Here is a 23,945-nt window from a genome sequence, read left to right on the forward strand (position 1 = left end):
CGTCTGCACAAATTTACCGAATGAGCTAATATTCACGACCGTGCAATGATTTTTCTACGACTCAGACGCTCAAAATTAACGGACATTACACTTCCGGGAACTGGGTATAACATGACTAGAACATCGTGTGGTTCAAGTTTATCAAGTTTAATTACAGTATATAATTTGTAGTTATAAATCGGAGTATGGATATACTAGTAATTTTATTCGGATACGGATAAGATATAGTTTGGAATTACGTTTCAAACGACGAAAATAAACAAAAAAAAAACAATCACAGGGAATCGAAAGTCGTGATGTTGTCAATATAATAAAATTATTGATACTGCATACTGTACTGACTAGCGCTTAAGCTGAATGTATGAGATAACACATTCTTCTGACCCTAATTACGAACAGGATGCGACCAGAGGACATACAGTTATGCACTGCAAAGCTGAATTCCTTCTAATTCGACCATATTATTCTCAACGCGTACTGAAAATGAGAAATATAATATTTTCACGTAAGGAATCGAGACGCATTTTTCGAAGCATCATTCGTCTCAATATAGATGCATTTTGCCGCGTACTAAAGTAGGTACTCAAACTAGCCGGCAAGGAGTACTCGCATCTCGTTTTCACTCGTCAAATTTAACTGGAAACGACGTAGGCGTGCCTGAACTTCACTCTGATGAGCCGTCAGAGCTTCACGGACTTGTCGCGCCCTCAGCACGTGGCAGCAGCTGTCGGTCAGACACCGGATTTTGATGGAGCTTTCTACCAATCGGGTGCTTTCGCTTCCCACCGTATTGCTATTTTGCGTGCTTTGATTCGCCGATTGATCTCTTGTACCTGCATGTGGCACCGAGAGAATATTCTGATGCAATAGACGTCAGAAAGTATTTTTCATTCTTCCGACAAACCAGTTAAATATATTCTCGAAATAACCAAATTACGTACAAAAAGAAAAGTTCTCTGTTTCTTATCAACATGACCGAAGAGGATTCGGTATGTATTTAATGAACCAATATTTGTGACTGGATAAGGTTCACTAACAGTGCACAGATTGAATGGCACAACGTGTTCCCATTTACGCATTTTTCATATATTACACGCTTCTGTAGCCATTTATTCCCCCGAATGTGGTGAATATTGCTTGGCTTTACGTCCAGTTTACATGACTCGAATCAGAAATTTTTTAATAATACATCGCAAACACAACCTCAATCCTGTATCAACGTATCACGGATTTTCAGGCAGATTTCCATGCGTCCACGTGATCTGTGTGGTTGTGGTCTGAGTTACAACAATCATTCTTGATATCCGTGATAATTTGGATAAAGCGATAAAATAGAACTATAAACACCCTTCTTGCGTATTGCATGATGTATCATCCATTCATTTTTTTCCTGCGTAATACTTTATACCGATAATAATTCATAGGATAATCCATGCTTCTCAAGCTAAAAATATGCTTATATTTATTCATCGTCGACGGTACTTATATTTTTCTCAATAACAGTATGATTTTATAGATTCGTTTCCCCTGTGATTTTCACCATATAGATGGGACTGATAGTTAATGAAACTTAAATTTTTCAGATCTTTGATCCTACTATGAAAATAAAGAAGAAAAAAAAGAAGAAGACTACTTTCGATCTCGATGCTGCAATGGCTGAGGGCGGCAGCGGTGGTGAAGCCACCGAGGGCATCGGTGATAAGGAAAATCAAGAGCCAGAATTGGGAGCGATAGATGACGACGAAGGCCTTGATCTAGAAAATTTTGGTAAAAAAAAGAAAAAAAAGAAGAAGGCATTCAATCTAGATGAACTCGATATGGCTCTCCCAGAAAGCAAGAAGGAAGTAGGTGTTACGTGCCGAATGATTTGAAAGTTATATGAATTTTATTATAGCGATGAAATGAAAGTCTATAATTGTTGAATTCTTGTGTTCGCTGTTTTTATGGAACATGATTTAAAGATATAAAAACATAACACAAGAAATACATCTCGAAAGACATAGCTGCGATTTCTTGAGTGACTTCAGGATCGCAGATTCATTTGGTGAAGTGATTTGACATTTTGAATACTTACCCTATTATCTTAAGGATGGCGCAGAGCCAATCGGTGAAGATGGGCCTGCGGAAAGTAACTTTGACCTGGATATGGAGTTCTCGGGCAAAAAGAAGAAGAAAAGGAAGAACATTCTCGATAACCTAGTAGCTGAAGAGGAAAAGAAGGAAGCAGAAGATAGGGAAAATGGTAAGTATTGAGACTAAACTCTGAAAAAACTGTTTTGCTACGAGTTGCTTATCGTGTATTCTATCTGTTAACATGCTTCACTGAATCTGAGCGAAGTGTAGAAACTGGTAAGACACGTTGGTCGACTAGATAACGACTAGTATTTGTTTTTGCACTAAAATGCTTGTTTTTATGCTTTCTTAGCCGTTTGTGTCACAATTCTACTTTCGCTGTTTAGTTTAATATTTACCTTTTCGTGTCACGTTTGTACTTGCTACAAAGTAGTAAACCAAAATAGGGAAGTATTAAATTTATATTTTGTTTCTCATGGTAATGCTATTAAGAAATTTGTTACCACTTTAGTCACATTTTGATGACTCTTTTCCATTGTACCAGTCGAGGACACCACGTCGTGGCTTGGTTCAGACAGAGATTACACATATGATGAGCTACTAGCCAGAGTATTTGAAATAATGAGAGAGAAAAATCCTGACATGGTGGCTGGAAAGAAGCAAAAGTTTGTCATGAGGCCCCCGCAAGTCGTACGAATCGGCACCAAGAAAACTTCTTTTGCAAACTTTACTGAGGTATTGAATTGTTTAACTTTTTGATGTAATAGTTTTAAAACTAAATGCATGGGAATAATCAATATGTCGATACCCTACTTGCGAAAATTTGAAACAAAGTGACTTTTTTTTTTTCCTTCTTTCATTTTTTCATAGATTGTAAGTATATTCTCGCAAAATATTCAAACCTGAAGCCCTCACCAATGAATTACAATTTGCCATAGTCTGCAGAATACCCTTTTGTCTGAAAAATTAAACGGACCCTTTATTATCTTTCCCAGATTTGTAAAACACTGCACAGACAGCCGAAGCACTTACTGGACTTCCTACTGGCTGAACTGGGAACCAGTGGATCTGTTGATGGCAATAGTCAGCTTATTATCAAGGGTCGCTTCCAGCAAAAGCAGATAGAGAATGTACTAAGGAGATACATCAAGGAGTATGTTACGTGTCACACGTGTCGCTCCCCTGACACCATATTGCAGAAAGATACTCGGCTATTCTTCCTTCAGTGTGAATCGTGTGGGTCTAGGTGCTCCGTCGCTAGCATCAAATCTGGTTTCCAGGTAATTTATGAACAAATTTTTCGTTTCATCTACTGGACAATATACAACAGTTGGTATTGACATTTGTTTTTTGCTTTCAGGCTGTGACTGGAAAGCGTGCGGCTATCAGAGCAAAAACGACTTAGACACACTTATGGTGATAATGAGCGCGAAAGAAAACACAAACCCAAAATTATCACGTACGTTATTATTCTCAATAGAAAAAAAGTTAAATAAAACATTCAATACATACAAAGAGCTGCTGAATCGAACTTTTACAATAATTTTACCGCGTACGTAAATGTAAAGAGTGTATGTTATGTACTGTACCTTTTGTCACCTTGTACATAGCCTTACTACAATAATAATAATAATAATCAAGGTTTTAAATAAAACGCTGTTCAAACTGCAATTCGTAAAAGTAATGCTAAGAAATATTATACTAAATCAATTTCCAACAGTTGCAATATATAATCAGATGAATTAAATTGATGTCATGAAGTGTTCACGTTCGTTTCTTATAGGTAATGTACACATCTGTATTTACTAGCCAATAAATTCATCTCAAAATCATCTACGTTGAATATTCTCATAAATGTTTCTGAAACTTGAATTTATTAATTTATCATGTCTAAGTTTAAATTCAAAATATCCGAACAGTGCAACGTAAGCAGCGATCAGGCTTCGGGTCAGGTTAAATGTACGCGACAATCATGCCATAATTACATTGTCACTACATGATATCGAGTGCATGGCGATATAAGTAACCAGTATGGAAATTTTCCACCGCTAAAATGACAGTTGTGAGTAAATATTTACAAATACATTGTACGAGTTGATTGGACAAAAGTAGAATATATTCATATTTATTTATGTCATGCCATAAATGTATTGTACTGAACATAGATCCAGAACCATTTTCATACTAATCGTCAATTTTTCGTTGACGTGATTCTGCGAAAGTGAGTGGTGGCGTCGCTGTATGTATAAACAATCGCCAATCGGTAAATCGTCGAGACGTCACCATCTTGAAAATTTACCTCCAGTTTAACCGCCGAAACTTTGCGTGCTATTCGCGTCTTGATATTCAGTCCTTGTTAAAATGAAAAAAGTTTGCAAGGATATTTCGGCCCGTATATTTGATCATTTGCGTGATGGGGAATTCACGCGGCGTATAATCTGTCAATTGATACCGCGAAGCGCTTCAGCTAATGAAGTCTGCCGATTCAATTTTCATTCGTTGTGACCTGAAGTAAGGTAAAGTTATACATTTTTTACCCAACTCTAGATTCCCTGTACCAGGTTCTCGAGTCAAAATGTAGTCTCGTTGAATATTGCAAAACCCAGTACATTTCAAAGTGCAGTTCGCTCCAATTTGCGTGCGTAACATTGTCGCGGTAAACAGTGATCGTTCGTGTTGTCCGTTAGCGGAACCATCAATGATGTCATCGCAAAAATCGTCAACTTAACCAGTGATTTCGAACAAAGTATGTATAAATTTTTCAATGACTTTCAGAAGAATATAACATTTATTTAGTGACGCCTACATAAGTATAAAATTTATTTCTGTTTATTCGTTGATTTCGAAGTGGATACACATCAGATGTCGAAGTTTAAACAAACAATGTGTTACGATACAGCATAAGTGAGTCGCAAGAGTTTAAGATTCGCAATTACCATTGAATTTCAGCTTTTTAAATATATTTCACTCGCAGCCAGTGCCTTAAAATACCAGTAATGGAATGAGACGTGATATTCCTGACAGGATATTAGTCGGTACTGCAGAACGCATACTGACCGGTTTTTCTCAGACACACCGTTAGCTTGCAATTCAATTCTTCTGACCCGCAAAGCCCCGTGAAAGCCTAGCTCTCTTTACGAGGATACGATTTACTCAATGACGAAAACAAACTTTATTACCCAACTGTCTACAAGGCACATCTTTGATACTGTAAATTTACCTGTCAGTCCATGTTTCAATATGTTATAAGTCTGTTCTATACCTATAAAGTTTTGCCCATCACGTGGTACGTTTATTTGTACAAATATTTGGATACTCGCGTAATATTGACTTACATTCGAAGTGAATGAAATTAACAGATGTTCTTTCAGAAAAAAACGGATAAATATTTATATACATTATCAATACATAATTACCTATATACTGTTCACCGATAATACCGATAATTTTTGTAGTTGAAAACATTTCTGTATACCAATAGACCATTTTTAAAAACGTGCCAATACATGTCTTCAACTGTTGAAAATTTGCAAAGCTGCGTGGGTTGTTTCGTCGCAAGTCTTTTTCATTCGCAATCTTCTCACGTCACCGCGTCGCTCCATCTGGTAATTGGTTTAATAGACCAATTACATACTTCTTCCACATATCGCGGCTAGTAAATTACATTGTCAATTGCTCTTTGAATGTCGTAGCCCATTGTTCGCAGAATTCTTACGTAAACACTGATAAGCCACAGTCGAAAACTTTGAGTCCTGAAACGGGACAAATATAACCATATTGACGTAAAATAGGTGCATTGTGCAAAGATCGATTAACAAATGTATTGATCTTCTCTTACCACAATCTCGTTTCAAACCAAATCGAACTCGCTGTCCCCGATATTCTTTTCCACAACTTCTGATTGGTTGTTCTGTGTTTGCCAGACACGGCTAGCCTAGCCAATGCTCGATATCTGTTTACTGGATCACCATGTTCACGTGCAATAGCTCGAACAGTATTCAAATTTCTGAAATGCATGAACGCCGTTCTACATAACATACTACAAAACCAAACACAGAGATCGTGAGAATTTCAATCGATAGTCAAGCGTGTAAATGAGAATTCACCTTATCACCAGCATCAAGCTACTAGGCATTGCCCTCAATGCAGCCAAGACTTTATCGAATCTCTCTTTAGCTTGCAGCTGCATGTACTCGTCCATGCTCATGTTTCCTTGTTTTCTGCTGACCCCTGGCAGAGTTATTGGCGATTGAGTTATCATTTCGGCAAGCAATATGTAATCTGCAACAGTGGGGAAATTGATTACTTTGCCAGCGGTCACGCGCTACGAGAACTTTGGTAAATAATTTGCACGATTTTGTTGATTACCATTGACGTTCAGTTCCAGTGCGTATTTCTTCATGCTACTGTATCTCCTCAGTACTATGGATTCCCAAAAATTGCACAAAGTATGTCTAATATTGTCCGGTAGAACCTCGTACAATCCGTGGTCTAGTAAGACCAACTGAGCTTTGCCATCTGCACCCTTCCTCACGAGAACTAAAGTAAAATAAAAAAAATTTTCGTTCGTAATTCTGGTTCCATGTGCGCCAATAGACGTTATTGGAGAGAAACCACAGGTTAGCTTACCGTTGCCAGGATGTGGGTCGGCATGGATAAAACCGGTGTGAAAAATCTGCTCAGCCATAATAGCAAATAATTTTTTATCTACATCGGCCAGGTCGAATCCTTGCCGCTTCAGACAGGCTGTATCATTTATTTTGCAGCCATCTATCCATTCGGTGGTTAAAATTCTCTGGGGAAAAAATGTTTGTGAAATACATTTGTTTATGCAAAAGAGAAATTATTGACGGTAGCGTGACATTGATAAAGATTACCTTTGTGCAACAGTTCCAATAAACTTTGGGCACATGAACTTCTTTATGAGCCTTTAAATCGTTAGCGCACCTTTCAGAATTCTTTCCTTCCGTAATAAAGTTCAACTCTTGAGCCAGCGTTTCTTTCAATTCCTGAATTTAAAAGTCAACCATTTGAAAAGTGCTCGATAGACCTTTCAGACAAAAGCAAAGTTGCCTACCTGTAATACCCAGTGAAAATCAAACTTTGGATGAATTATCGAAACAATCTTGAGGAGAAACTCTATCGTTTTGATATCGGACTCGAAACGGTCTTGCAAATCGATGTACTGTACTTTAACGGCGACAGTTTCTCCTGAATGAGTCACCCCTTTGAAGACCTACGGGTTACATCTGGTGAAAATTACAATATTTCAATTCTGAATTGCGTAAAATAGCAGAGTGCAAATATTTCCTCATACTTGGGCAAGGCTCGCTGCGGCGATCGGTTCCTCGTTGAATTCCTTGAAAATTTCTTTTGGCTTTGATCCAAAATCCTCTAGGAAGACCTGGTCAACCTCGTCCGCTTCTCTCGTGAGGCATTTGTCCTTCAAAACAAACAACACATCCACGTCGTCGACTTTCGTTTATAGTTTATAATCCGGTATATACCGATCGCCAAAGTTACCTGCAGCACGGTGAGCGTCCGCACATACTCCCTGGGCAATATGTGATTAAGGGCAGCGAGTCCTTGACCCAACTTGACGTAAAGCCCTCCATTGCTCAGACAGCCGTCGACGATACGCCGAGCAGATCTTTCATGAATCTCCTTCTCCTCGTCTCCCATCAACGGCGCTACCCAATAATCAGCTGATATTACCAAACCGATCGCAAGCGAGCGAGCGAATCTTACTGAACTTCCAATCAACGATTTGAACACCCTCTTTTCCTTTGTGTCGAGGAAAATATAGCCTGTCGTTACGACTGCCGCTCCTGAAACAACGCGTAGTCAGTAAAATATTCAATCGGTCATCTCGTTATTCCAGTATCGCACAAGCGTTCTACCGACCAGCTCCTCCTATTTGAACCGTCCTGGAGGATTTGACGAATGCTGCCAGGGCTCTCGCGAATCCCTGCCATCTTCTCCCTGACATCCGCTGTAACAATAACAACAAGGTGATGAATAACGGATGAACCTTAGACATGGAAGATTTGGAAGAGGGACGAATTCCAAGGCCACAGGAACCTTAACAAAGGCCTGTCCAGTGCGGCAAGACGTAAGATCCTTGGGACAGGTATACTAACGAGAGTGTGCATCCCTCGGGGAGATGTTCGAGGGCGGTGATAAGGCCGGATGGGCAGGGTTGCCATGGCAACCTCAACCAACGCCGCGAGGCGAACGAGTATGAAAGGCCCCGACATGTGCCGAGATGCAGGCCGCAGCTGAGCGCGGCCGAAACTCTGATTCCAGTCAGCTGTTTGCTGGCAAAGCGAAGGGTCGGTCGCCTGGCGCAACGCAACGCGTCACTAATCAACAATCGAACAATCCCGATCATCGTCACTGATCATCCTCGCCGTCGGGCTGACGAAATAATAAAAGATAACGAAATGCCGGAGATATTCGACGATTGATATACCATTCGTCAATCAACAGGGAAATAACCGAGGATCATTCAAATCGTTCTGCGATCGATGATTCCTGCCGAAAGTAATCGATAAAGTCTGTATTCAGGAAGTAACGAAATCGTCGCCCTCGTTTCACGAGCCGTGATTCACGATATCCGAGACCGATCGATCGGGGTTGAAAATCGTACATAGATGCAATAAGATACGATTTTTTTTTTTAGTGACCCTTGTGTTGTGCGGAGTGTAAGAGACGTTGTTCCTCATCTCGCCTGCATTAATTCCTATAGAGGTAATCGTCACGCCGCGTATCACGCAATAAACCACTTTGTTTTCGTCATCGTTAATACTCATTCCGCGTGCAAGTGTGAATCAAGCGAGCAATCAGCTGACTCCAAGGTTTTCATTTACGTTCCAACCGTTCTTCATCGACGTCTGGCACCTGCGATACAGAGGTATGTGATTGAATTACCGTAAATGCGCTCGTATCTCGATCTGTTTGATAAATCTTCTCGAAAAAAAAAAAACACGTTACAGTCGCCGGAATTTAAAATCGCCTTGAAAAGGGGCCTGACACAACGTGCCAGGTACCCGGACCCTTAGAGTCCGGGATACAAAGGCCCGAGCAAAGGTCCTTTGTTTCATCAAGCTTAGATGGCCCGTGGCCCTTCGCATGTATTTTTGTACTACACCCCTGAGGGTATGCGTTCAGGTCCTGGGTGGAAAAACACACGTAAACTTGGCCGTGGTGTTCTTGGTAAGCAAGTGTATTTTTGTGTGCGCGCCGCGCACACTTTCGAAACCTTACGGATAAGTATACCGACGTGTGTGCGTGCGTACACCGAGAACGCCGAGCGAGGCTATGCAGCCATCCTCAAAACCGGAATCCTTTGTGTGTACCTGGTGATGACTGCAACAAAAACGCACGATTGACTCCGTTGGCACCATTACTGTTCGCTCTACGACGCTGAGCCTCGGCCTTTGATTGACAGACAATGCGTCTTTTGTGTCCATGGATGTATGTACGTACTTCTCCGCATCCCGATACTCGCACTTCCTTGTAGCGTTACGTTACGGTACAGTGACGTCATTCGGACATGTCATTAGTCCCTACCGAAAATTTCTAATCCCGTATGTAAACCATAACCGTGTCACGTAACGTTATCGAGGTGAATGATGTAGATATTAACTGTGGTTGCCAGTCCGTGCACGTTTCAATAACGAAGCGATTCCTCTTTTTCGATTCCTCTGCTATTTAAGGAGGTACCTTGATCGATTTCGAGAATATCGAAGTCCACGTATCCAAAACGTGAAATAGGGCTTAACAGATCCATTATATACGCAATTCTGAAGAAAAACATTTCAAAGAATTTTCATTTGACGCAGAAATAGAAAAATTGCGCGGATTCTACGAAATCGTAATAGAAAATTCGTAGAATTCATGCAACTTCTTTACTTCTGTGTCAAATGAAAATGTATTCAAGTATTTTTACATTTGGGGTACATCGACTTCGATATTTGAAGATTCTTAACTCTATTTACATTTCTTGTTGGGTAGGAGTACAAAACTGGAATTGCTAATTGATAGAAGGAAAAGAATATCGAATTTTCGCAGACGCGAAAGTCTCATTCGTAGAATTTAAAAGCGTGGAACTTTCGAGTCCAGAAAATTGAAAACGTAGCAAATCGAAATACAGAAAGAGAAAATGGAGAAAGGTACAGAAAACTCGAGAATCTGTATACAATTCTATGTATATTATAGAGAGGAATCCCGACGATTCTAGTTTGGCATTGGCATTCAATGTTCTGACCTTTCTAATATTTTACTTCTCCATACTTCGACCTTCATCATTTTTTAAATTCTATACACCAAGTGTTTACGTTTCTAAAAATTCTACATTGTTTTTGATCTTTCTACAATTTTACCCCCACCCTCCTAGTTTCCTCGAAGCAGTTAGTTCCACTCGTGCACCGTATACGCAATAGCTGGCTTTCGTGCATGCAACGGGGAGGCGGATGTCAGCCAAGACATCTAGTCTCAGGTCTTCTTTGTTTCTGGGCAGTTAAGCCGTTCGTGACCGTGGCAAAGAAGGAAAAAGATACACACCGAGGGGGCCTCGAATGCCGGTGTATAGCCGCAATTACGGGAGACCCGGAGAGATACGGAGGTAGAGATAGAAAGAGAGCAAGTCTGCGGTCAGGAACGGAATTATACGCACATGTTGATATGTACATACATAGGTACGTACGTCTCTTGTGCGAGAGACGACAAACGACCAAACGAACCGTGTCTCCCTAACGACCGAATATGCTTCTTCTCGCTATGACGTGGGGTACGTTTCTGCTCGCGATTTCAAACACAAAACATCCTCAAGAAGCGTTCGTTATGGTCAATTTTCCCGGAAACTACGGTAAAAATCACTCCACGTTTTAATGGCTGCAGAATTAACTGTAAAATTCATTGGGTCGAGGAGGGGGGGTCCTATTGAAAAATAATACAGTCTTACATAAATCCGGGGAGATTGACTTTCTTTCATAGCCAAAGTTTACGCAGTTTACGAGTTTAATTTTATTACTGCAGTCGCTGGTTGGTCGTTAATTTTCCTCGATAATCCGCAAAAGTCACTACAGGTAAAGAAAATTTCTTTTCCTCTCGTAATATCCTGTCTACAGCAATTTGCACGTCACCTGCAGCTGTTCCTGTAAAAAGGCGTCAACGCGACTCGACGTTGGTATTATCATCGTTAATCGTAGTTAGAGCATTAAAGCTTACTGTAATCGACGATGGAATCATCATTATTCTCCTCTACGTGCGGATATTCGCTTCCTCTGCGCGTACCTGGGAGGAGAGAGTACAGTTTTTCCAAACTTGGGTGCTGCTACCGCACGAGGTTGAAGTTTGTAACGTTATCGTAACAAAGCATTGGACATCAATTCACTATTTTTCAATTTTCAATCCCCTCGAAGAAGCTTATTGTTACATATCAAAATATGAGTGTGTCTTGTTTTATGACGATTTTCCGAATATTAAACAATTCTAAACTCGTGAAATAAAATGGTAGAGTAACGTTACCAACTTCCACGTGTTGTGCTGCCACTGCGATATATGAATCCCGTCTACGTACGTTATAGGTACAACAACTCCCGTCAGCTGACGCAGGCGCTCAGATGACGGCGACGCAACCTAACAATTATATAACTTTCATATTCCGTTGCGGAGCGTTACGTTGTTTGCACGATTTGGTAGAAAAAATTTTTCGAACGAACGCAATCGCGTACCATACATACCTATTTCGAAAAATTTTACAGTCACACAAATTTTTACGTTATATCGGTGGTTTCTTTTTCGAGGCAGTTTTCAAAAAGTTGCGAATACACATTGAAATATGAAAAATGTCAAATGAACTACGGAGTTTACCGCGCTTGCGCGCTGACCGTAGGTTTGTACACCGACTAAAGGGAAAGTAATTTTCGCTTATCAACAAGCGCTTCTCCTTCTTTTCTCCTTTTATCTACCGACGGACGGCGAAGGCAAACAAACACATTGCAGTAAATAGACGAACCGTGAGAGTTGGTGCGCAGATCGGTCGAGCTTTGCCCGACGGATTCTATTGGTCGCGGTCTCTACAGTAAATAACAGCTGTTGCTTACACGTATCGTATGCGTCGCACGTAACTACGTGTGTATAAAGCGGCGGACGGGCAACGAGATTAGTGGGGGTTATCCGGGGTGGAAAATGAAAATATGAAAATAAAAAATCGTAGAGAATATTTTCCTTCGGTCTCTCTTCACGTCTTTTCTGGCAATTAAGCTGTTGCTGTGCGGTAGAATGAAAAACCTACCGCTGTTTGAATGGACAAAAAAAGAATTACAATTCGTACGATACAGTATGTATATATAAATAAACTGCACTATGTACGCAATGGTCGTTGGATATTTTTTTAGCACCGCAAGTAAGCCGCATCTCATAGCGATGATCTCATCTCGCTTCTCTCTCTCTCTCTCTTTTTAGATCCGTCCGTCCTCTCGTCTCGAAACTTGTTATCCGCCTGATTTGATGCACGTAAGATCGTACGTATGTACATACCTACGTTTTCCAGGTGTATATGTACGACCAAGGCATGTATGTACGCATGTAACTTAAGTATCGCGTCATGAACTTTTCGTCCGTGCCAGAGCCTCGTAGGAGGAGGAGGAGAACCTTGTAGGTATATTATACACCAGCTTCAGCGTGCATGATCGCGTTATACGCCTAGCCCAACAGATTCCTGTACGCAGATGCATCTAGCGGTGCGGAGCGTGAGAATTCGAATTCGAAATATGCAGCACGGTTTGTTCGCCGCTGCAGAATGACCTATATATCGTAACGAGCCGCAGAATGATTATTATGCGGTAGCGAATTACGATTGTTCCGGTAAAATTTACAAGGAAGCAAATGTATATAATGTAGATGCATCTTTGGACTTGATATTTAGTAAACTGTTAATACAGCAGCTACAAAATCGGATTTTGTAAATTCAACTTCTTCAGGTATTCTAAAGTTGCAAAATAGTAATTTTTGTTTCAACGTTTAATGATACATTAACGTTAATAACTTTAGCCTCGTGCAAGTGGAACGTCTTATCTGACGGGGTATCGAACGGGAGTTTTAGAGTACAATGGACAGGTAATATTGGATGTTTGGAGATATTACAGAAAGATTTTGACATATTTTCCGATATTTTTTAACATTTCTAGGGATTCTTGAAAATAATGAGGAAATTTGAAAATATTTGGGATGCGCTTGGCAATTATCGCAAGGCAATTTTTGAAGTAAATGTAACAATGGAGACTTTTATCAAACGGATATCTGTCATATACGCCATTTCGACAGTGATTTACAAATCCCTCGGTCTGATCGGTCGTTGATTATCCAGTGCATCTTAAAGAAGAATCGTTGCTTCGCAACTTCAGGAATTTCTGAATTTTAGTAAACCGTGTCAAATAAAATAGACTCACATTTTGCAAAGCCAACTTCTTGAAAGTCATTCTAAAATTGTTCAGTGATGATTTTCTCCCTAAAGTTTCGTTACGTTAACGTTACTAACTTCAGCCTCATATTCACCTTCATTCGGAATATCCGCTTTTCCCCACATCTTTATTTGCACACGATTTAAATTTTGTTTTCGCCGATTTACTTCAAACGGCGGACGACGCAACGTGATGCAACAAAGAGGCTCGTCTTCGTAAAATACTCAACGTCGCCACGCGTTATCCAATCGTAATTGCGGAATTGTAACGCGATCGCGTATCTACGACATATTGTCGTACACATACACACGTATACCTCGCGTCATATTAACGTACGTACATATTGGATGCACACTATGCACTAGGCAAAATGCACACGTTCAGGCTGCTTCTACGTTGCACGTATTGCACCACGTATAACGTTGTACAACGTAGTAGGTATAGCCGTACATAATGCACGTGTACGCGGCTAAATGCTTACGCGGCAGCTTCCTGCATCTTCAAACGGCATTAACTCATACATCGTCGACTGAGATTAGGTGGCAGTGTTCCTAATGTGCTCTACATGCGTACATAGACACGGAGAATGGATATAATGGACGGCAAGCGTCGTAGGTAATCATCCCCCCTCGGCAGCATGCGTTTAATACCGCGATGAGGTAATCGCCAGCCAACCCGCGCTTACGTACTCGCGGAATATGCATGCATAAGGTATAATATACATTTATACAATAGTATATATATCCATATATGCATATGCGTGCATGCACGCGCGTATGCCTCTGCGTATAAACGAAATTGCGGGACCGAGTCAAGGCAGGGGAATATGTAGGTGCGGACAACGTTTCAAATCTAAATGTCGTTATTCGTGTATATATAGTTATAATAGAATTCGCATGTATGAAATTTCTTATTCCTAATTTTTTCAATCAAGTTAGGTACGTTCCACACGATTTTTTCTTCCCAAAACTTTCCATGCTCGCGCGTTGTCGACGTTGTTTTCTGTTTTCGTTTTTTTGTTTTTTGCATCGGCAAAAAGATGATGGTAAATTGTTCACTTAAATATGCCGTATGATTACGGTTTAAAAAAATAAAAACTGTGACTGTGGTATATATATATATATGTGGTTAAAAAAAAAACCGACTATTTTTTTCAATTCTTCTTTGAGCCTGAAATAATTTTGCTTTCATTCTAAATTTTTTAGCTGACACGAGTACCAGGGTAATGTACGTAAATAGACGATACACATTTTTGTAGGAAATTGAATGCTCTGCGCAAAAGGTCTCTTATAATTTTTCGATAACTCAACTCGTTCCAAAGTTATTCAAGGTTAAAGTTGCAATCGTGTGGAAATTCACTTTTTTAGAGACAAACAACGAAAATACTAGACTTATCAGAGAATATTGTGGTTTTTTTTTTTTTTTTTTTTGTAAAGCATTACAACCGCTGTAAAATCATTTCATTCGATTAATTTTCAAGTCGAGTAAATTTATTTTGTAATTATTGCAAGTAATAATATGTAATGTGCGTGATTCTAATTTGAAAGATGAATTGTTCGGAACCTTGATTTTTGTTATTGTATTTTCCCATATTTGAAATTTCGATAAATCGGCCATTCAAAATATCGACCCTTCGAATTTTTTAGCCTCACCGGAAATATCCGAATTTTCCTTACGAAGTGCGACCGATAATTTCGATAATATTTTACAGCATAAGAAGAAGAAAAAAAAAGAAACAAACGTATCCCAAATTACTTATTCTTGATTGCATCTCTACTTCTGCAGTCTCTCGACGGAATGTTTTTCTTCTTCCTATCCCCTCTTTTCACAGACTCTGTGAAGAAAAATACTCCTCCAAATCCGTTGGTCTTCCTTTTCTTCACTGTTCGGTGTTGGTGTAAGATATACTTCTTTATGGAAATTTACGTCTCCGAAATCCGTTGGTCCTTTTTTTTCGTACCCACTGTGAAATCTGTTCGGTGTTAGTGCAAGATGTATATCTCTTTCTGGAAATTTTCCATTTCTTTGGGCTCGTGGGTATACGGATATGCATCTAAATTCTTTGCCTTCGGGTTCCGGGACAAGGACCTCGTCCTCCGGAGGTAAAATCCCTCCCGAAACACCGAAGAGCCACAGTATAAGTCGGTCTGCCTCTGAGCCTGCATGTGTTCGATGCCCCCGCACAATAGGGGAAAAACGTACCGTCACAGATTTAGAACCGCCGCTCGATCGGACAATGCAACGAGGTATCGAAAGTCGATTCCTTGGGTCCACTAACCTGAAACAGGTTTGAAAACGGTCGAGTTGTCGACCTGCAGCCACCAAAAGAAACTACACAAAAGTCGGAGGAAATTCGGTGACCGACGCTCTGCAATCCAACGCGGTGAGAAAATCTTCCTCCATTTTATTCGGCCAGACGCGTCGTTGAAACGAATTTTCCTTAAATAGTCTGGTAATTTTGGAATAGCGAGAGATTCGTGATTCCAAATTTATTCTGCGACGTACAAACCTCGCGTGGAATATATATAATAAGGCAAATATCTTACGTTTCGTCGGGAAAAGAAAGGAACGTCTACCTTGTGTAGTCTCAGTTCGGTTTGTTTCCTTAAAAACTAACGATTAGTACAGCTCCTTGAATATCCTCAAATCCTGGAATTATTTTGGAAAACAAAAATTGCTCCTCAAGTCCCGGAAAAATTGTGGAATATTTTTATTTACCCTGATAAAGTTGACATGATACAGTTTTTACAGAATACTGCGACATTTTGTTCGTTTGTAATACGCTACCTTGAAACTGTTAAATTTTAGCAGACGAACCATGCAGTCGTTAGCAATTCGCTCTGTATATAAATTGCTATATAAATTTCTTGATTTAACACCTAACCAGCTTATCCTGGCCTGAAAAGTTCATAAGAAAACGAAATAAAACTCCTAGAATTTTTTCATTACAATATTCCGGCAACACGCTGTGAGTTTGTAGATGTTTTTCATTTGTACAATAGTTTTATCTCTTGGTAAAGTTTTTTCGTTGTTACATCATCCGTTTAAATATAGCAATTTTACGGTTTACACTTATCGTTAACGATTGCGGATACGATTGAGAAATAAAAAGCAAAATATCGGACTTTCCACTACCGGATATCCGACGGAAAGTTGTTTTCTTTCCTGTAACACCGCAGCCACTCACAGCAGCAATGAGTCAGTGCAAAATTTCGTCACTACATCCGCATAACAAAATTCCAATTTCCTTTTACGCTGCACCGAAGCAACGGTTCGCGGTCAAAACGTCGCCAGTGATGGTTTTAGTTAATACCCTTCGCTACAGGTATATTTTGGGTATACCCAAGATATTTCTAATCTTATTCCTGATTCCCTTCGAGGTTCGAAGCCCATCGCGTTTCGCCTCTTTGAACTTTCCTGCGTCCCGTTTCTTTTTCTTATTACTCTTTTTCCTCATCTTCTTCTTCTATTTCTTACTCTAGGACCTGTTATTACCAACGTCTGGGTTACAAGTTTGTATATACAGGATACCGTGCACACATCACACCTTTGTAAAAATACATAGAGCTACGTATGCATGTACAGACGTTGAAAAATCGGTTTGTGCGGTGTGTCGGGTTTGAGAGAGAGAAGAAATATGTACATACATACCCAGTCGAGTATTGTGGGGAGAAAAGAATCGACTTCTTAGAGTGGTTAACGAGAAAAATAAACGTAAACGTGTTTTTTAAATTCTTCTTTCAGTTTATTAACTCAATCCGCGAGTTTCTGCAACGTCGCGTGTTAAGTTTCTATCTTTTTATCCATAGTTTTATCGTTTCTTCTCTTGATTATTATTTCGGGGCATATTATAGTCTCCGCTGATACAGTATTTCATGTATAATCTGTCTGGCCACGTTCGGTGGCTTTGAATTTCGAAGCTTGCCGGTAATCTGAGACTCCGGCTACCACCGAACACGACTCTTCTCTGCTCTCTCCGGCTTTACCCTACTTCTCAAACCCCGAGGATGGATCAACCCACCGTCACTCTTCGTCACGGTTCCATAATCTTTAAGGCATAGTAGTTATCTTCGCTTAAAACAACCTTCGTCACTATTTCGTAGCCATTTTGCAGTGTGTTTACCTGATAATCCCTTTCCGTATCATATATATATATGTGTGTACATATTTCGTGACGTCAGAAGCGAGGAAATTTCCTTGTCGAATGGTGAGAGAACGGGGGTACGAATCCGAATAGGAAAATTTTTAAAACTTAGTTTGAATAAAAGTGTACGTCGCTAACTCAGCAATTGCTAACGTAGATCGCTGATAATTTTTATCACGAATAATGATGAAATAAGTAAAATCACGTCACATCAAATATGGCCGATCGGAACTAACGACTTGTTGAATATTCAACGCTTCTACGATTTCAGAATTTCTCTCATTTTCGACAGGGAGATAGAGGCGTATAAAAGCACAAACGCAATCCGAGTAAACCTGTACCATCGGTCAGCTTTTCGGAAATATGACGCGATTCGATGAGGAAATTGTCAGGCGATAGGAGCTCGTTCATTATCCACAATAAGTCTGTCTCGACTTGTAAGTCATTTCATTGGTCGGATCTGACGGAACAGGCCAATAAAATCAGCGGCCTTAGTTCAACGTCGAACGTCCAGAAACGCTACAAGTGCTTACGACGTCACGAAATAATTCATATTTAAACAGAACAGTGAAACGGTTCTTATTTAAGAAGTCGTCTGTCGTTGATATTTTTGCTTGAATATGTAAGATCGATTAATTTCAGCTTTTCAGTGTTGGAAACTGATTTTACCTGCAAATATCTTGAAATTATAACGTGTATGTAGTACGTTAGGGTGTTGGAAAATAAAAAAATTAGGTAGAAAAAAAAAATCTGTCAAAAGAGAAGCGTTATAGGTTGAATCAAAGATAGGGGAAGATAGGGATTTTGCGATTTTTTACATTTTTTATAAATTACGAAGACTACTGAATAAAAAAAAATGTTTTTTATTGCTCGCATCAATGAGAATATCAACTTACGTCGTAAAGAAGACCCACACTTGTAGCATTAAGTCTTTATTTTATATTTGAGAAGTGTATCCGATGACTTTTTTTTTTTATTATCAATTCAAACTCATAAAAAGGTTATCAAGTTAATTTGGATTTTTCCAGTTTGATATGTCGTCATCTTACAGATCGTGATCTTTGGGTTGAATGTAATTTTCAAAAAAGGAATAATAATTGAAACGCCACAAATTGTTTCTTCATAATTTCAATAACCTTTTCAACCTAAAATGCTCATCCTTTGGCTGAACTTTTTTTCCATCCAATCTAATTATTTCAGGTGTGGCCCATTGGAAAATCGATTTCTTTTAAATTTCGAAACACTCCGATGCGTACATACATGTATAGAATTTGATACTCCGGTAAAATGTCGAAACTGCTTTTCTGTAGAATGTAACGAATTTCGTCACCTAGAGAGTCGTTTGCGTGTTGAAAAACGAGCGTTGTTCGTCCCTCTCAGTCCGATACTTGCAGGTAACACACTCAACCTCGACTATCATTTCCTTTTCCAAAACGCCCAATCCGCTAGCTACCCAATTTCACCACGCCTTGCCCAACACAACGATTGAATCTGGGTATAATCTCCTACTGGCGAAATCACGATACGCCTCGCAATTAGGATCACCTTTAAACATTTCGATTCTCAATCCGCGCGCTCTGACACAGGTAGTTGAATTATTACGTCCATCGGAAATTGAACTCTTCACTTCAAATCCACCGACCCTCGAACGTTTGCGCGTCGCTGAAATTGGACCCGATAATAATTCGAAGCGGCAAGCTGAAATCGAACGAAATTAGAAAAAAAAACATTTTAAAAAAACAATCGAAGAAAAAAAATTCCCGCCACAGCTTTGACTTTTGCGAATAGTTTTCTGAGCACTTGGTGAAATCTTGTGTATACAGGCGTGTTATGATAAAAAAAAGGTTTCTAAATCACCACAATTTATGATATACATGATACTATGTATTCATGTCTCCCGATAATATACGCGGGGTCAATGGCCATCGGCCGTTTCCAATCACCTTCTCGGGCTTGGCAGGCGCGAATTTTCTCAAAGATTATTCCTGGCCGTTTCCCAACCAATGTCCAGTTACATAAGACCTCTCCAAAACCGAAATATTAATAGGGCTAGAGCACGGAGTGGGAACAACTCAAATCTGCGCAGTTTACAAGTCGTTGCGAAATACGAATTTATATCTAGGTTAACTGGTAGTTTATTTTATATTGCGAGAAATGTGCTTGCTCAGGTCTCCCGACGATAGGAAAATCACAATCGTCCGGAAAAATGTTTGTCAACAAATGCGAATGAACATTTAGATCGTAGCCTTTACATTACAGCTGATCGTTTGGAAAAGTGCAGTCATTGGAAATTGGGATGAATGCGTCATGCGTGCAAGACATTTTGTTGATAGGCTGAAGTTGTCGGTTACTATAACATTAACGTTACGAAACACCCGAGCAAAAGTTGACTAGTTAGACATTTTATAGTCACTTTGATGTAGGCAAGTTTTTCAAGATACGAATACGCTTTGTTTTGTTACGATTTAACGCGTTTCATAGATTTCTAAAATTATGGTCTATAACGATTTTGACGAAACGTGAATCATCCCGATGACGATACCAACTTCAGCCTAATCTTTACCGCGTCTTGTACAATTTTCTGGCAAACACTTGTAAATTATCATCGACACGTGACTAGCACAATATTGGTACTCTTCTTGATAACTCGTAAAGCTCGACTATTCGGTGTGATGGCTGTCTGAAACTTGACCTTTCGGAACATTGACCCGCGCTCAGTCCACCGTATAGTCGTTATGTACACGTACGTATAAACATACACGTTATATGTGGATATCAATAGGTATAACTATATATCATCCACGATCGTATAACAACGATTTTATGGTATATTTTTGGAAAACTGTTTTTCTCCAATACTTACGCAGCAACGCAGGTATGTATATCAGGCATTCCACATTTAAGCCTCGCCATCGGCAATTTGTTTTATTTTCAAATATTGTGTAGAGTGTAAAGAAAAAAACATTTTTCACTGGGTCGATTTTTACTGCTCCTAAAAATACGAAAACCCAATTTTCGAATGAACAGCCCCAATCGACTGGCTTTGATTTTTTTTCATTAATTTTCTTTGTTAAAATATGAAAATTTTGAGGCCAACATGAAAATGGGGAAGCTTGTGGTTTAGAAGCTACAGATGAATAGTGAGAAAGCACGTATGAAGTATAAATTTGTATTTTTGCAATTTATATCTAATTCGATTTCTCTCACCTTTTAATTATTTTTTTCGCCTGTAGCTTATAAATTAAAAGCTTGCCTACTTTCATCTTGGTCTTGAAATTTCGTTTTTCAACAAAAAATTCATGCGAATAATTCAACGCCCATCGATTAGGGCTATTCATGCGAAAATTGGGTTTTTGTTTTTTTGGGAACTACGTAAAAATCAAGCCCGCGGTCCGAAAAAGCTAAAACTCGGTAAAGGGTGATTTTTTGTACACTCTACACCATATTTAAAAATAAATAAAATCGCCCATGGTGAGAGTCAGAGGTAGGTCAGTTTGCGGTGGAATGCCTCGTAAGCATGTGTAATAATAAAGTGTCATGCGTGAGCGGAAATCAAAAATTAATACCGCGTTTCAATATTTAAACACGAAAATCGAAGTGCACAGAGGAAAACGGTGCTTGAAGCGATCTGTTGGCGGAGATTGATCGGTTAATTAACGCTCCAATGTTTCGACCAATTAATCACTTGAGATTACTTAGTTAGGATAGTTGTGAAATAATTCTCGTTAAATGATTATATGTATAACTATTCGTGAATACGTGGTGGAAGAATTCATTTAAAAATCGCATAAATAATGAGATAACAGGTGCATACTTTTCAGGTGCATCTAATTATTAGATTATTAATATGTGAGCAGTTCTTTGTGTAGTTGCAATTATTACATTCGTACCCAAATTCATTGTTTCTAGTTTCCTTGGGTTATATTTCCACAAACAATCGACACTTTCACTCGCTGCGCAATATATTTTCAACTACAATGTGTTCATCACGATTCAGAATTAAAAAATCCAAATGATTTCTTCTACCGAATGTTCATCGATCAGTTTGAAGCACAAGTTCGATAATTTCTCAGAGCTGCAGTTCATTGAATCGATTAAAGGGTATCAAAATCTAGGGCGTTCAAAGTGTTAAATCGGCCGAAATCGCCTCAGGCTGGCATTTAAGTGTGCCCATAGCGGGTACGCGTCTTGGCCAATATAGGTGCCGATAAATCCGAAGTTCCGAATTTGAAAAGTTTTGAAAGCGCCTAATTCCGAATTATTTGGCGGCGAAGCTTGAAGTAAAGAATCCAAACTTTTACGAAACAACAAAGTTTCGAATGGTCGGAAACTCGACGGCTTAAAGTTCTGAAATGCCAGATTCCGAAAAATAAAGTTTCGATAGAGTGAAATTCAGAAAATTAAAATATATACTCGCAATATTAGTTCACTCAACGAGTGGGTGTAAGAAATCGGAGAGACCAAAAATCAGAACGACCAGGATTCCTAACGTAATAATATCGAAAATCCTAAACAAAGAATGATCAAAGTGGTGAAATTTTTTACCAAACCAAAAATTTATAGAACTAAAAATCTTCGATCATTCGGAGTTTCGATTTGTCAGATTTTCAAATTATCTCACTTTTGGAACTTTGACTTGTCGGAATTTTGTCCTTTCGGAACTTTGAGCGTCGGGTTTCGGACCATTCGAGACTTTGATGTTTCCTCAAAGTTTGATTCCTTTACGTCAAGTTTCACGACAAAAAACTTGAGAATTTGGCGTTTTCGGAACTTTTCAAATTCAGAATTTCAACCCGGTGCCTTAAGTACACACGTCTTTGCGCTGTGTAACTGTGCCTTTATCCGATCATATCATACCTGCAGCCCTTTTCTGCCGCATCCTGCGAAGCAGATAGACCCTTTCCCTTTGTTTAGTGTTTACAGTACCGGGATCGATGCCCTCCGGCTCTTCTCTCATCCCGTCCGCGCGACGAGACGAGCTGCAGGGTAACCGGGAACCGGAAATGGGAATTGACTCTATCCGAGATTAACACTCTCGCGGTTGCGAATACGTCTCCCTGAGTCTTTGCTGTCATTCGTTTTCGCCATTTAACGAGGAAATAATTTAGCGAGTTCATTGTGAGTCCAAATTAAACAGGTGCCTCGCCTATTTATTGCCCCGAGCTTTCTCAACCCGGACGAGTGATCGAGAGCGAGAAGTAAATCGGTCGATGAACTTCTCGATTAAAGTTATTCGTTTGTGAAGGAAATTGAGATTGAATAATTGTTTTGTATCTTAAAATAACGAGAGAATTTATTCAACTGTACATTGGATTGAACGTGTTTGTCATTCGAACGATGTTTAAAAGATTTGTACGTATACGCAGATCCTTCCGAATTAATTAGAATCTATAAATTAAATTGAATTGAACCTTACTATTAAAAGCGATAGTAATTAATAATTGATCAGAATATCTTCGAATTCACTTGTATCGATAATGAATCCACTGAGATCGATATAGCGTGATTAGAACTCGGAGGATCGACTAATTGCGCTTTACGTCGAAAATTAGACGCATATTTACATTTTTATACATCCGTGTCTAAATTTAGGCGGGCATAAGGTAAAAATTGAAGTTTAAACAGCGGTCTCGAGACGCGAGCGTGGGTGTCAAAATCGCGTAAGCTAATTTGCTCGTAGTTTAACTTTGCACCTGAACTTGTGTACTAAAAATACCAAATCTATGTTTCTCAGCCAAGGTTGCGAGGTTCGTGCGTACTTTACGTATTATATTTATACTCGGACGAGGTATCCACAAGTCACCTTTCCGTTTCTCTATTTATTTATCCACTGTTTTCTCTCTCTCTCTCTCTCTCTCTCTCGACAGAAATTTCTGTCGAGCGGGTTGTTTAGATTTCAGCGCAGGAACTGATGTATTTTTTTCTTCTTCGATCCCGCGGTATGAAAAACTTTCGACCTCTAATATTGTATATTCATTGTTCCGTTTTACATACCTTATATTCCTGTACGTATACAATAATTCCGGCATCAATGAAATCATCAAGTCTGACGATTTTGTTTTATGCTTTTTCAATCGTGATAATAATAATTAATTACGCTTTTTCTTTCAACTAGCGGATCAATAATCCCGAGCGAGGAAATGTCTCTTCACTTGAATAATGCACTTGTTGTATAATATTGACAGTTTGAAAGTTACGGGATATCGAGGGAATAATTTATAAGTAACATACACATATACACACAGTAATTAGCGTGAATT

The 23,945-nt window shown here is 39.3% G+C and overlaps 3 protein-coding genes across 15 annotated transcripts in view; 2 read left to right on the forward strand and 1 right to left on the reverse strand.

Moving 5' to 3' along the window:
- Positions 1–819: 819 nt before the first annotated feature.
- On the forward strand, positions 820–3,905 carry eIF2beta (eukaryotic translation initiation factor 2 subunit beta). Of its 2 annotated transcripts, XM_046613690.2 has the most exons (7): positions 820–989; positions 1,584–1,844; positions 2,089–2,242; positions 2,317–2,349; positions 2,618–2,808; positions 3,069–3,353; positions 3,434–3,905. In XM_046613690.2, exons 1-7 carry the CDS (start codon positions 972–974, stop codon positions 3,476–3,478), a joined length of 987 nt encoding a protein of 328 aa, XP_046469646.1. In that variant the 5' UTR covers positions 820–971; the 3' UTR covers positions 3,479–3,905. The 2 variants fall into 2 exon arrangements, with proteins under 2 accessions (XP_046469646.1, XP_046469647.1); XM_046613691.2 differs by lacking the exon at positions 2,317–2,349 and having other exon boundaries at positions 821–989.
- The window catches only part of LOC124212968 (aarF domain containing kinase 5), a 68,749-nt gene continuing 48,329 nt past the window's right edge, over positions 3,526–23,945 (reverse strand). For 2 of the 12 annotated variants that reach the window (XM_046613688.2, XM_069133858.1), the window contains exons 2-11: positions 7,978–8,065; positions 7,597–7,901; positions 7,391–7,516; positions 7,151–7,309; positions 6,951–7,082; positions 6,703–6,868; positions 6,442–6,612; positions 6,180–6,354; positions 5,912–6,079; positions 3,526–5,825 (exon numbers count right to left, since the gene is read on the reverse strand). In XM_046613688.2, the coding sequence (XP_046469644.1) occupies positions 5,726–5,825; positions 5,912–6,079; positions 6,180–6,354; positions 6,442–6,612; positions 6,703–6,868; positions 6,951–7,082; positions 7,151–7,309; positions 7,391–7,516; positions 7,597–7,901; positions 7,978–8,062 (1,587 nt within the window). In that variant the 5' untranslated portion in view covers positions 8,063–8,065 and the 3' untranslated portion in view covers positions 3,526–5,725. Of the gene's footprint in view, positions 5,826–5,911; positions 6,080–6,179; positions 6,355–6,441; positions 6,613–6,702; positions 6,869–6,950; positions 7,083–7,150; positions 7,310–7,390; positions 7,517–7,596; positions 7,902–7,977; positions 8,066–8,154; positions 8,554–11,304; positions 11,502–11,604; positions 11,716–11,819; positions 11,997–13,529; positions 13,575–13,635; positions 13,857–23,945 lie in introns of those variants that run through there. The other 10 variants (XM_069133855.1, XM_069133856.1, XM_069133857.1 and 7 more) reach the window with 10 other exon arrangements.
- Positions 8,693–23,945, forward strand: part of TP53INP (Tumor protein p53 inducible nuclear protein) — a 62,416-nt gene continuing 47,163 nt past the window's right edge. Inside the window, exon 1 of the mRNA XM_046613695.2 lies at positions 8,693–8,986. The gene's annotated coding sequence lies outside the window, so the exon portion shown is untranslated. The remainder of the gene's footprint in view (positions 8,987–23,945) is intronic.

Source organism: Neodiprion pinetum, chromosome 2 (genome assembly GCF_021155775.2).
Source record: "Neodiprion pinetum isolate iyNeoPine1 chromosome 2, iyNeoPine1.2, whole genome shotgun sequence".
NCBI lineage: Eukaryota > Metazoa > Arthropoda > Insecta > Hymenoptera > Diprionidae > Neodiprion > Neodiprion pinetum.